The sequence below is a fragment of the Bos taurus genome, chromosome 9 (assembly GCF_002263795.3).
Source record: "Bos taurus isolate L1 Dominette 01449 registration number 42190680 breed Hereford chromosome 9, ARS-UCD2.0, whole genome shotgun sequence".
In the NCBI taxonomy this organism is placed as follows: Eukaryota; Metazoa; Chordata; class Mammalia; order Artiodactyla; family Bovidae; genus Bos; species Bos taurus.
This window is the reverse complement of record NC_037336.1, coordinates 85,774,516-85,786,617: the sequence shown is the minus strand read 5'-3', so window position 1 is coordinate 85,786,617 and position 12,102 is coordinate 85,774,516. Positions and strand designations below refer to the sequence as shown.

The window sequence follows — 12,102 nt, the reverse complement described above, 5'->3', positions numbered from 1 at the left end:
GAGTCCCACCTCTCTGATACTCAGGTTACCTGGTGACCTACCTACAGCTCACCCAGGGCACCGTGATGAGAAAAGCAAACTGCCACCCTGCTGTGACATCTCCCAACTAGACACGCCCCCCTACACCTCCATCTTTCCCAGATGGTTCTGGGTGACTTTGATGTGAAACACAAATTCACTGTCATGGCTAGACATTTTTCCTATCTGGTTGGCCTGTGATCCTCAGGAACATGTAATACTTTTTAAAAAGCAAGAGGAGAGGGGTCAAGTGAGGAAAAGGAAAGAACAGGGTGGCCCTTTATTCTTTAAAAATCAAATGAAGCGGCGGCAGCCCTATCTGTTCTCAGGGACAGGGCACACCCGAAGCTGCGGCTTCATCACCCGTTTGGGGTCCGGTTGCTGGAAACAGGGCCCTGTGGAGTGACGTGCTATTGGCTTCCATGGTATAGACTGGTGGTGCCAGGCAGTGCAGCATGAAACAGACCCATGGAAACCCCATGCCTAGGGCTCCCATGCTAAGGGCATCATTTGTCAAAGCAGGACGCCCTCACTACGCTCTGACAACCCCCAGGACCACTGGAGGGAAACCAGAGCCCGGGGCCTGAGGCTGCCTCTGCTCTCAGCATCTGGAAGGCGCCTGCTGCCTTTGGGCTAAACAAGACAGCAAGTATCAGCCATGAAAGGTGGCAGCAGAAACGGGATTAGTAATACCTCTCTCTCAGGCAATCTCAGAATAGGATTTTTCTCTTGTAAGCTATGCTTCCCTGGTGGCTCAGCTGGTAAAGAATTCGCCTGCAGTGCGGAAGACTTGGGTTCGATCCCTGGGTTGGGAAGATCCCCCAGAGAAGGGAACAGCTACCCACTCCAGTATTCTGGTCTGGAGAATTCCATGGACTGTATAGTCCATGGGCTCGTAAAGAGTCGGACACAGCTGAGTGATTTTCACTTTCACTTTCTTGTAAGCTATACTCTCCTCTCCTCCCATTTTAATATTTTTGAAATGGGTGTGCAGCTTTAAAAAAAAATGGCAAGACCTAACAATCTCCAGCATTGACCATATCCACTTTGTATCTAATGGCATATCTCACTTAACGCTCACTAACGCTGAACATATGATGTATTCCTATTTCCATTTGGTGGATGAGAAAACCAAGGCTTAGAGAGACAAGCGACTTGCCCGAGGTCATAACTAGGCAGCTGGTAGAGTCACGATTCAAATCCTAGACTGACTCAAATCCTAGACTGACTCAAATCCTAGACTGACTTTGATTCAAATCAAAGACTGACTTCAGCACTTACGCTCCTAATTATGACTACTTTGCCAGACTTTCTTGGAGCAAAACAGAATAAAATGTGACAAAATTAGAAAAGTCGATTTTATAACCAAGGAAATAAACTACAGAACATCTAAATTGTGCATAATCTTTCGTTCAAAAGCTCCAAATTGAAGGATTTACCCTAAAGACTGGAGAAGGAAATGGCAACCCACTCCAGTGTTCTTGCCTGGGAAATTCCATGGACAGAGGAGCCTGGCGGGCTACAGACCATGGGGTCGCAATGAGAGCGACACGACTGAACAACTGAGCACACACCCTAAAGACATGATCATGGGTAGGCTCAAGGATTTTCAGGGGTAGCAGCACTTCTCTGTGATAGAGAAAAAACTGCAAACAACTTACAAGCCCAGCAAAGAAGAGACTGGCTGTCTGAATTATGGCATATCCAACATGACAGATTACTATGCAGACTCTAGAATTTTACTGTGAAAAGGACTCAATCATATAGGGACATGCTCAGGATATATTCAGTTGTAGAATATGATCCAAATTATGCTTTTTAAAACCCACATAAACACAGAAAATAAGGGGAAAGCTGTCAAAATCTTAACAACGTTTATTTCTGGATGGAAGGGTTCTTTGTAGGTTTTGGGTGTTCACATATTTATATGGTCTATAAAGCATCAAAAGGAAATAATTCATTAGCAATGGTTAAACCAAGAAAAGTGGTACTGACCTACAGAGCTGTCTTCCGAGTTTGACTTATGGAGAGGATTCCTACAAAAGAAAAACAAGTGTGATTATCAAGGAACCTTACCTTCATGTGAGACCTGAAGACCCTCCTAACTAGTGAGACCCAGCATCAATCAGCTTAACGGAGCCCGGCAAATTTCTACAGAATATTAACCAACAGCCTTTCCCAGCCATCTGCCACCTTTCTAGAAACATGCTAATGTGCCACTTGTCAACACTAATTAAAGATTCACTCCAGGGTACGACCTATATTAAATGAAGGGAATGGACTTGACTGGGTGATCATTGAAGTATCTGTCATTTCTGTGAATCATTATCTACATGCTAAGTTATTTCCATTAAGAGGTCCTTCAGGGACGTCCTTGGTGGTCCAGTGGTTACGAATCCAATTGCAAGGGAGGGGACGCGGGTTCAATCCCTGGTCAGGGAACTAAGACCCCACACGTGACGGAGCAACTAGGCCCACAGCCGTGCCCCACAACTACGGAGCCACAACAACGATCCCCGCGTGCCACAACTAAGACCTCACAGGTCAAATAAATAAATACATAAATGCTTTTTTTAAAAAAGTCTTTCATATAAATGGGAAAGAGAAGACCAATGAGAACACAGACCCAGCAGATGGGTCATAATGAGAAGATAGTCCCAGTATATGAGTAAGGTGGTCATCTGGAGGAGAGGTCAGGAGGTGCAGAGGTCCAAGGACAAGCCACAGGAGACCGGAAGCCCCAGGTAGGGAGCAGCCAGGATGCAGCTCCTCTGGTCGCTTGCTGCCATCTGGCAAGTGGGCTACATGTCTCACTAGATCCTCCAGGTGCAAAGTGAAGCCAGAAGTATACACTTTTTTTTTTTTTTTTCACAAGAGCTTCACCTTTTTAAGTGATGGCAAATAACTCAATGTTTTTAAAAATGTGTCCAAGTTCATTAATACATGTCTGGGCATCTGATTTGGCCCATACCCTCCCCTCCCCAGGCTGCCAGTGTGTGAACCTGAAATGTGAACTCGGTCCCAGACCAGGTGATTAAACCTTTCTCCAGAAAATACATAGACAGATGCCAACTTAAAGAAAGAAGGCAGAAGAACCAAAGAAAGTTCACATTGTTTTTTTTCAAAAGGGGAAGAGCCAAGGTGGAACAGCATCTTCCACCAGGTGGGTCCAGAGTGAGAGGTAAGCACAGTGTCCCTGAGTTTGCTGAGCAGGAAAGCCAGGAAGAAGGAATCTGCATCAGAACACAAGCAGGGGAGCTCAGAGGATGTACGCCTGAATCTCCACTGCACCTATATCCACCCAGGGCAGAGCGCGGAGGCGGCATCCGGTGAAATACTCTTTAGTGTGAGAAGGGCAGAGTTCCACGGAAACAATCAGGAAGAGAAGTACTGTGTTGGCCCAAAAGTTTACTCGAGTTATTCCATAATATCTTACAGAAGAACCTGAGTGAACTTTTTGCCCAATATAGTGACCAAAAAAGAACCTACAGAACTTAAGTTGACCAGACAGGGGCTGGGGTCTTCCTCTCATGCAGAGCCACCTGTGATAAGTCATCTCTCTTTGGAATAACTGCATCGATGCTGGCTGATGGCTGACCGACATTTGAGAATGGAAGCACCTTCAGAGCCCAAGTCTGCGAGAAAAGTGTTTCTGACTAGCACAAAAGGTGGATTGACTCCTACTGTCCATGAGGGGACAGAGTTAAGAACAAAGAACAGAAAACAGGGGAAAGGACTCGACTACTGAAGAGCTAGACCTGTAGCCGAGTTTCTCGCCCATACTACCATGCCGCCAACACAAAAAGACAAAAGGAAAACCTACCTTTCAACACATTTTGCCAGATTTAGCTTCCAAAATACACTCTCTTCCTTTTGATCCACACAGTAAATGGAAATACCTAAACAAATATTTACCTGAAAGGCTTCCATGAAACAACCACCTCAAAGTTTCATTCTTTCGGTACAATGACTCAGTGTTGATGCTACTGTGAGTAAGGTACATGGACAATCATGAAGAAGTGGAGCTCACAAAGGGGGGAGGATGACAAACGGGAATAAATACGCGCGAAGAAGGAGAAGCAACAGCTGACGGACGACGGGGAAGGAGGGGAGGGGCACGGGGTGGTGGAAGTAAGAACAGGAAGGACGAGGAAGTGGAGGGGAAGCAGCGGCCACACATGCGAGCCAAGTGCTCAGGGTCACAAAAGGAGAAGCCAGGCAAACGCCCGCAGACAACAGAGTGAAGCCCTGGCTAGGTGAGTGGGGATTAAGGCAGGAAAGTAATATTGATGCCGAAGGTTTGAATTCTTAAACTTTTTTTAAAATTTTATTCTGTTGCATTTGTAGCTCAGTCTACCTTATGGCAACCAGCTATGACCAACCAGCACCATCAGCAGGCTTTCTGTAGATGACCTCTGACAGCAAAGGAAGTGGCACATCGAGTTTTAGACTCGCTCTTAGGACTAGGAAAGTCTTGACCTAATGGCTTAGTACCAAACATTTCAACTATCCCTAGCTCTTGATAAACTAGTGAACTATGTAATAAACTAAAAATATGTATATGTCTTTCACTTTTCCTGAAAGAAATGTTTCCATGGGAAAATGGTCTAAAGAAATAGTAGTTTTTTCCAGTCCTTTGCTGATTTAGAATAATATGCTTTATTGAGTTGTAAGGAATTTTACCCACTGTTTAATTCAACCCCAGTTTTGCAGGAAAGCCTAGTCTCCAGAGGCACAAGGCTCCCTGACTGGTTAGAGGCCAGCAAGGAGCTGTACTGAGGCACTGTTAGCTTGGTTGTCTTTCCAAAATATACTCAAGTCTCCCTACCTGGATATAGTGCATATAAAGTTGTCTGAAAAATTCAAACATTGATTTCTAATTTTTCAACCCATTTTTCCAAAATTCACATTACAGAAAATTTATGTTCTATTACATAGTTATCACAAAATGAGTCGATATTTCCCTCTCTAAAACGCTGACTTATAACTTCATTATTTTTACCTACTTTCTTCAAATTACTATGCATTTCAAATATTTATCCTTGGATTTGCGTTTTTGATCTATTTTGTTACATAAGTGCTTCTCCTAAGCATCACTTGCATTTCCCTCAGAATGCCAGCAGGTGGCACTGTAGTTTCTATATTCAACTTGCTTATTGTGGCCAGCCGGGGATTTTGTTTTCAAAATTTCACCAGTTCACAATCTAGATACTGGCCAAAGATAGCAAGCCAGTGCTTTCATAAGCACGAGGCTTCCCAACTCATCAGTTTGCAAAGGGGCAAAATACCATCATCTGAAGTTTAATTTGGATGCAGAGAATCGTCCCTGCAAACAGAAGCTGGCAGAGCAGCAGAGATGTAAAAAAAAAATGCCATCTCCTTTCTCCTCGAAACTGATTGGGAAATTCATCCAGCAGAAACAAAATTCAATGAAGCCACCAAATTCCAAATTTAGATGGCAGCAGGTGGAAAGGGTCGTTTACTGATCTCCTGGTAGAAGAAATTAACACTCAGAAGTCAGTTCCAAAGAAACCTCCTTGTAAGACATCCTTCCAGCCAGACACTGCAGATCTGAACATGGCAGCCTGTTTCCACCCATCACGCTCACTCTCAACAGGGTAAAAACGATGGGGGACTTCCACAAAGATTCTGATGACCGGGAAGCAATTCGACTGTACTTTGAAAATTAAAGCACTTAATAATCATCGAATTTTGCATCTAAAGTCTCTGAACTCAGGATCTTTTCATCAATGACTGCTACTATTAGATCCCCAAACTGCTTAAACGTAAATATTTTTCCTCAAGACCCCTAACTACTCTAGTTATCCCTGAAGCCCAAATTCACTGAAGAAAATTCATAAGGAATGCATGAATTAGATTAAAAAAAAATCAACTTAAGGAACATCTCTAGAATTGAGCCAATTCTTTTCATTCGACACTCCAATCATTAGCAAATTCTTTGTTAAGTTGCTTTCTTCCTTTTTTTCACTCATTCATTTATTCAGTGTTTCTTTCATTCAATAAATATTTAGTAAGCTCTTGTTCTGCATCTAGCATTCTCTGCGGTACTGAGATCATAGCAGTAAACAAACAATGGGTAAGATCCCTGTCTCTGGGAGCGAGGATGGGGGAATGATCAAGAAGTGGGGAGAATTCTAGAAAGGATGGACAGAGAAGGCCTCTCTGAAGAGCTGACAGATGAGCACACACCTAGATGATAAGCTGGCATGACACTGGCTCCCTCCAATGGGGAAGACTGAGTGGGGAAAGGAGAGAGGAGGAGGTGAGAAGTCTCCTTTGGCCATGCTCAGTTTTAGATGCTTATTGAACACCACTGCAAAGGGAGATAGTTGGATATGTGAGTCTGAGTTCAGGGGACTCACTGAGGACCACACATAAGCATTTAGAGGTCACCTGCATATTTAAAGCCAGGAGACCAACCAAACACAGTAAAGAGATGCTGAGACACAGCTCAGGAGCAATCCAATTTTTCAATTCAGTTCAGTTGCTCAGTCGTGTCCGACTCTTTGCGATCCCATGAATCGCAGCACGCCAGGCCTCCCTGTCCATCACCAACTCCCGAAGTTCACTCAGACTCACGTCCATCGAGTCAGTGATGCCATCCAGCCATCTCATCTTCTGTCGTCCCCTTCTCCTTCTGCCCCCAATCCCTCCCAGCATCAGAGTCTTTTCCAATGAGTCAACTTCGCATGAGGTGGCCAAAGTGCTGGAGTTTCAGCTTTAGCATCCTTCCTTCCAAAGAAATCCCAGGGCTGATCTCCTTCAGAATGGACTGGTTGGATCTCCTTGCAGTCCAAGGGACTCTCAAGAGTATTCTCCAACACCACAGTTTAAAAGCATCAATTCTTCAGCGCTCAGCCTTCTTCACAGTCCAACTCTCACATCCATACATGACCACAGGAAAAAACCATAGCCTTGACTAGACGGACCTTTGTTGGCAAAGCAATGTCTCTGCTTTTCAATATGCTATCTAGGTTGGTCATAACTTTCCTTCCAAGGAGTAAGCGTCTTTTAATTTCATGGCTAAAAATCCAATTTTTAGGAGTCAGGAAAAGAAGGGGAAGTGGACAGTGAGACTTCAGGGGAGGGGTCAGTGAGGAAAAGGAAAGCCAGGAAAGTACACTTTCACCTTTTCTGGCCAGAAGAATAATACTAAAATCGACTTAACACAGCTTATACTGCTGCCTCAAATGCCATACAGGGTAAATTCTACATTGCTCTATTTTTCCACTGAATCTATCTATAGCAGAGAAGACCAGAGAGAAAGAGGAAACTAACAAAGGTCAAAATGAAATTCTTTATATTTGTTTACAGAATTCCACCTTGCCTAAGGACACACAGCTGGTCAGAGACATAACTGGGTTTTGAAGCTGTATGTCCGAGTCCAAAGCTTCATCCACTTCACTGAACATATTGCCTCTTATTTACATAAAGGAAATTCACATCACCTGATACACTGGCTTGCTTCTTGGGTAAATTCCTGGAAGACCCTCAGAAGAATTTATGAGGACAGAGCATGCTTTCAACCCCAAATGTGAACATGGCTTATGGGTTTATCAGAACGAAGTATTTAAAAAACACTTATTCAGTTGTGTTACTACCACAGGGTCCTCTTGTCTGCTTCTGGAAGAAAATGAGGCCACATCATTGAGCTCAAACCCAGTTTTCTTCTGTCCATTTATATATAAATAGCCCAAGGTACCTCCAGGCAGAGACAGCTCTATCTCACTGTTAGATACTTGGGCTGGCACACCAGAAAGGTAAAACAACGCCCATGCATAAAGGAATTCCTAAAATCGATCGCAGGTCTGTGTTTTGATGCACTGCCCAGAAACTTCATTATAACCAAACAAAAAGGAAAGAAAAACAGTTCTATCATCATTCCAAAGAAAGGACCATGTGTTATATGTTACTGGAAAACCTATACTTAAGAAACTTTAAAGGTTCCTTTATCTTGAGTCTCCGGAAATACGCTTTCCCATTAGTTTATTTCCTGCTGGATTTTGAATCAGGGCTTCTGCTGTGTCTGGGTGCTTGCCTGCTTCATTCCTTAGCCTGCCAAGACAGTCCCCAAGCCAGGAGCAATTTTCCTCAAGACCCAGAAAAAGAACTGAGGCATCTGTGCTATTGTTCGTGCACAGGAGAGGGTGAAGAAGGTAAACGGGGTGAGGGCCTTTTTAGCAGTTAATATTTACTTTTGCTTTATTCTCTCTCTCTCTCTTTTTTTTTTTTTTTTGGCCATGTGATGCAGCTTTCAAGATCTTAGTTTCCCTGGAATTCGAACCTGGGCCACGGCAGTGAAAGCATCGAGCCAAGTCCTAACCACTGCCAAGGAATTCCCTTCTTTTGCTTTATATTTGCCTTACTTAAATATAACAAACTTGGGACTTCTCTAGTGGCCAGGTGACTAAGACTCTGCATTCCCAAGGCAGAGGGCCCAGGTTCAGTCCTTGGTCAGGGAACAGGCACAGCTAAATAAATAAATGTAACAAATTACTCATATTCATATTTTGTATATTTAGTGACAAATCACTGTGCATAAAATAGGTAATTCTTTAGTTTGATATTTCAGGTATCAAAGATACTTTTTCATATAGGAGCATTTCTCCTCTATCTAACAGAAATAAAATGAAACAAAATTCAGCTCATACTATCCACTGTTGGCCATGAATATTTAAGGGTCACCGCTTTTCCTAGCCGTGGGGTGAGCACTAGGATGAGGCCTCAGACATGGAGGGTCCCCAGTGCTGGGTGCTCACTCTTGAGGTTGGGCACAAATGCAGGGAGCAAGTACCTCCTTAAATTCCGTACCCTCTGTAATCTCTTGCTTTTCCCTCAGTGGGGCCCTTCCCAGCCAATCACTGCTGTATTTCATACACATGATGGAAATTAGCTTGCAAACCCACAGGATGGGATGGAAGGTAACTCTCCAGCCAACCAGCTGGCATCCTGTTAGAACTCCCTGAAGATTCAGGATCAGTGACAACGCCAGTGACATGTCATCCTGCTGAACACTCTCCATACGGGCTTCTCTTTCATGTCACAGTCTATTCCTGGCCTGTACTTTCTGGCTTTTTTGCTGAAAGGTCACCTTCCTAAGTGATCAAGGCGGGAGTATGAAGAACCAAGTCCAAGGCCATGGCCGACACTGCACAGGCTCGGAGCTCACAGGCTCAGAAGTCAGGGACGCCCGTGATAGCGCTGCCACAAACCTAGGCCGAGTATTCCTTCTTCCCACAAAGTAAAGCAGCGTAATGCAAAACTGTACCTACTTTAGTGGGTTGTTAGGGGAATGACAGGCGATAATGCAAGTAAAGGGCTTTTCTCAGTACATATGACCACCCCCTGGAGCCACCCCAATCAGATGGATTCACTTGGTCTTCGCGAACTATGACCCATCCTCATCCCACCAAGCCCAGCCACTGCTCAGCCCCTACTCTAGACTCCAGCAGTTTCTGAATCACCAAAGTTCCTCTTTTTTCATTTTTCTTACACTGGTGCTGTTGTTCAGCGGCTCAGTCATGTCCACCTCTTTGCGACATCGTGAACTGCAGCACACCAGGCCTCCCTGTCCTTCACTATCTTACATTAACTTCCCTTTCTTACATAATAACTTCCCTCAAATAATTTGAATGGATGCAGTGATTCCTCTTCCGCTTTCAATCTCATTTTATACAAGCAATTCATGTTTTTCCTAGAATTAAAAGAAAAAACCATCTAACACAACACTGTAACTCAACTATACTCCAATAAAGTTTTTTTTTTAATAATATTTCTTGATTTGGCTGTGCCGGGTCTTAGTTGCAGCATGCGGGATCTTTGATGGTCACTGGGGCATGTGGGATCTAGTTCCCTGACCAGGGGTCAAACCTGGGCCCCCTGCTTTGGGAGCATAGTCTTAGCCACTGGAGCACCAGAGAAGTCCCTCCAATAAAGTTTTTAAATTTTTTTTCATATTTTCCCCCTGAAAATTTTAAAAACCCACACAACTTATTGTGAACAATAAATTGTGAACAACACAATTTATCCTTTTTTTCAGCATAATGTAATTAACATTTGCTTACATTCTACTGTATCCCTTAGGCAGTAAGAACTGTACAAAGTTAGTTCACTGTGTTCAGCACAGCACATAGGAAAACAATTCTATGTTTATTTTGAGTAGATTTCAGTATGGATGCATACCAAATCATGGGAAACACTTTGGACCCATCAATCATGTAATATTAACTCCTTAAAAGAAATGGCAGGGTTTCCAGGTTTATTAAGTGTGGATATTGTCTCAAAGCAAGAATATCACCCAATCTTTAATTTCAATTTGAAAAGGGTCTCTTACCACATAAATCAAATTCCTACTCTTGGAAAGTGCTAGAAGAATATTTTGAAAAGTTTGAAATTTTCAGCTATAGGTTTGGGCTCTTTCAACTTTTCCTTCTTGATGTTATCTTTGGTTTTTAAACTGCCACCAGAATCACTTTAGGTGAGCTTTTCCTTCCACACAAGATATCGCAGAGGAGCATCTTACTCAGAAAAATTTCAAGAGGAAGACACAGCTAATCCAGGTGCGGAAATTGACGTCTAATGACAATCATTTCTATTATCCCTCAATCCACTGCTAATTTTATTAGGTATGTGGAAGTTCTAGGTATTTAAACATGGTCTTTCCTGCTGCAAAGCAAGTGATTTTTGTTTTAAACATTAACTGCCCTCACATAGTTAAAATGAACATAATGGCTTCTCTTCCACTTCTCAACTGCACTTTACAAAAGCAATCCGTGTTTTTCTTAGAATGAAAAAAAAAATACACTAATGATCAAACAAGATGTCAACATGGAGATGAATTGGGCAGTTCGCTGGTCTCTAGTTGTGAATGACATTATCTCTAATGTCTCCCCTGAGACCACAACCCAGGAAGCCGCCCAGCACAATGGCTCACAAGGCAGGTTCTGGAGTCCGACCGCCTTGGACAGCTCTGCTGCTGCTAAGTCGATTCAGTCGTGTCCAACTCTGTGCGACCGCATAGATGGCAGCCCAACAGGCCCCCGCCAGTCCCTGGGATTCTCCAGGCAAGAACACTGGAGTGGGTTGCCATTTCTTTCTCCAATGCATGAAAGTGAAAAGTGAAAGTGAAGTCGCTCAGTTGTGTCCGACTCTCCACGACCCCATGGACTGCAGCCCACCAGGCTCCTCTGTCCATGGGATTTTCCAGGCAAGAGTACTGGAGTGGGGTGCCATTGCCTTCTTGGACAGCTTTAGCATTCACTAACTAGCAACCCTGGACCAGCCACTTAGTCCCACTAAATCCAAGTTTCAAAGCATGCAAAACAGACACACTAATATTACGGAACATACGGGCTTTCTAGAGGTTTCAGTGAACTGTGGCTTGCCCAGTATTGAGAACACGCTTGCACGTGATAAGCAGCACTACCAAGAAGCCAGTGACCACGGGACTGTGCCCCGTTAAATTACGCGGCTACCCACACTCCCTGGGAGCACGTGGAGGCCAGGTGTCGGCACTGCCCTAGAAGACATAACTGGAATTTTACATCCTGGTGTTTCTGGGAAAGCTAGTGTTTTCACAGTGAAAACAAATGACTCAGTTTTCACATGTCTTTTGCCCTTTGCCCTCCCCCTTGTTCCTACCTGAAACATGGGCAGAATGCCCAAGCAGCTGTCATTTTACTGTAAGGAAGAAAGTCACATACTAAGGATAGAGGAGTAGAGAAAATAATTCTTCAGAATACCTACCTCCAGATTACTTGCCATATGGGGGAAAAGTGTATATATATATATATATATATATACACACACACACACACACACATATAAATATACCCCTGTTGGCCTCAACACTGCAGACTTGCTTGTTAAGAAGTAAAAATGACAAACTTCTAAAAACATTGACGTGGGTTTACCAAGCACATTCATATACATTTCTTTGGATTTCTGGCTCATACAGACCCTGAAAAGAACTAGCCCCACTATATAGATGGAGAGACTGAGGCCTGGTGCACTCATGGAAGTGACTTGTCCAATTGTATTAATAAGTCACAGAGCTGGGGCTTA

The 12,102-nt window shown here is 43.6% G+C and overlaps 1 protein-coding gene across 1 annotated transcript in view; it reads right to left on the bottom strand.

The window, feature by feature from the left end:
• Positions 1–12,102, bottom strand: part of SASH1 (SAM and SH3 domain containing 1) — a 189,715-nt gene that overhangs the window by 73,083 nt on the left and 104,530 nt on the right. Inside the window, exon 5 of the mRNA XM_002690315.6 lies at positions 2,014–2,054. Within this exon, the coding sequence (XP_002690361.2) occupies positions 2,014–2,054 (41 nt within the window). The remainder of the gene's footprint in view (positions 1–2,013; positions 2,055–12,102) is intronic.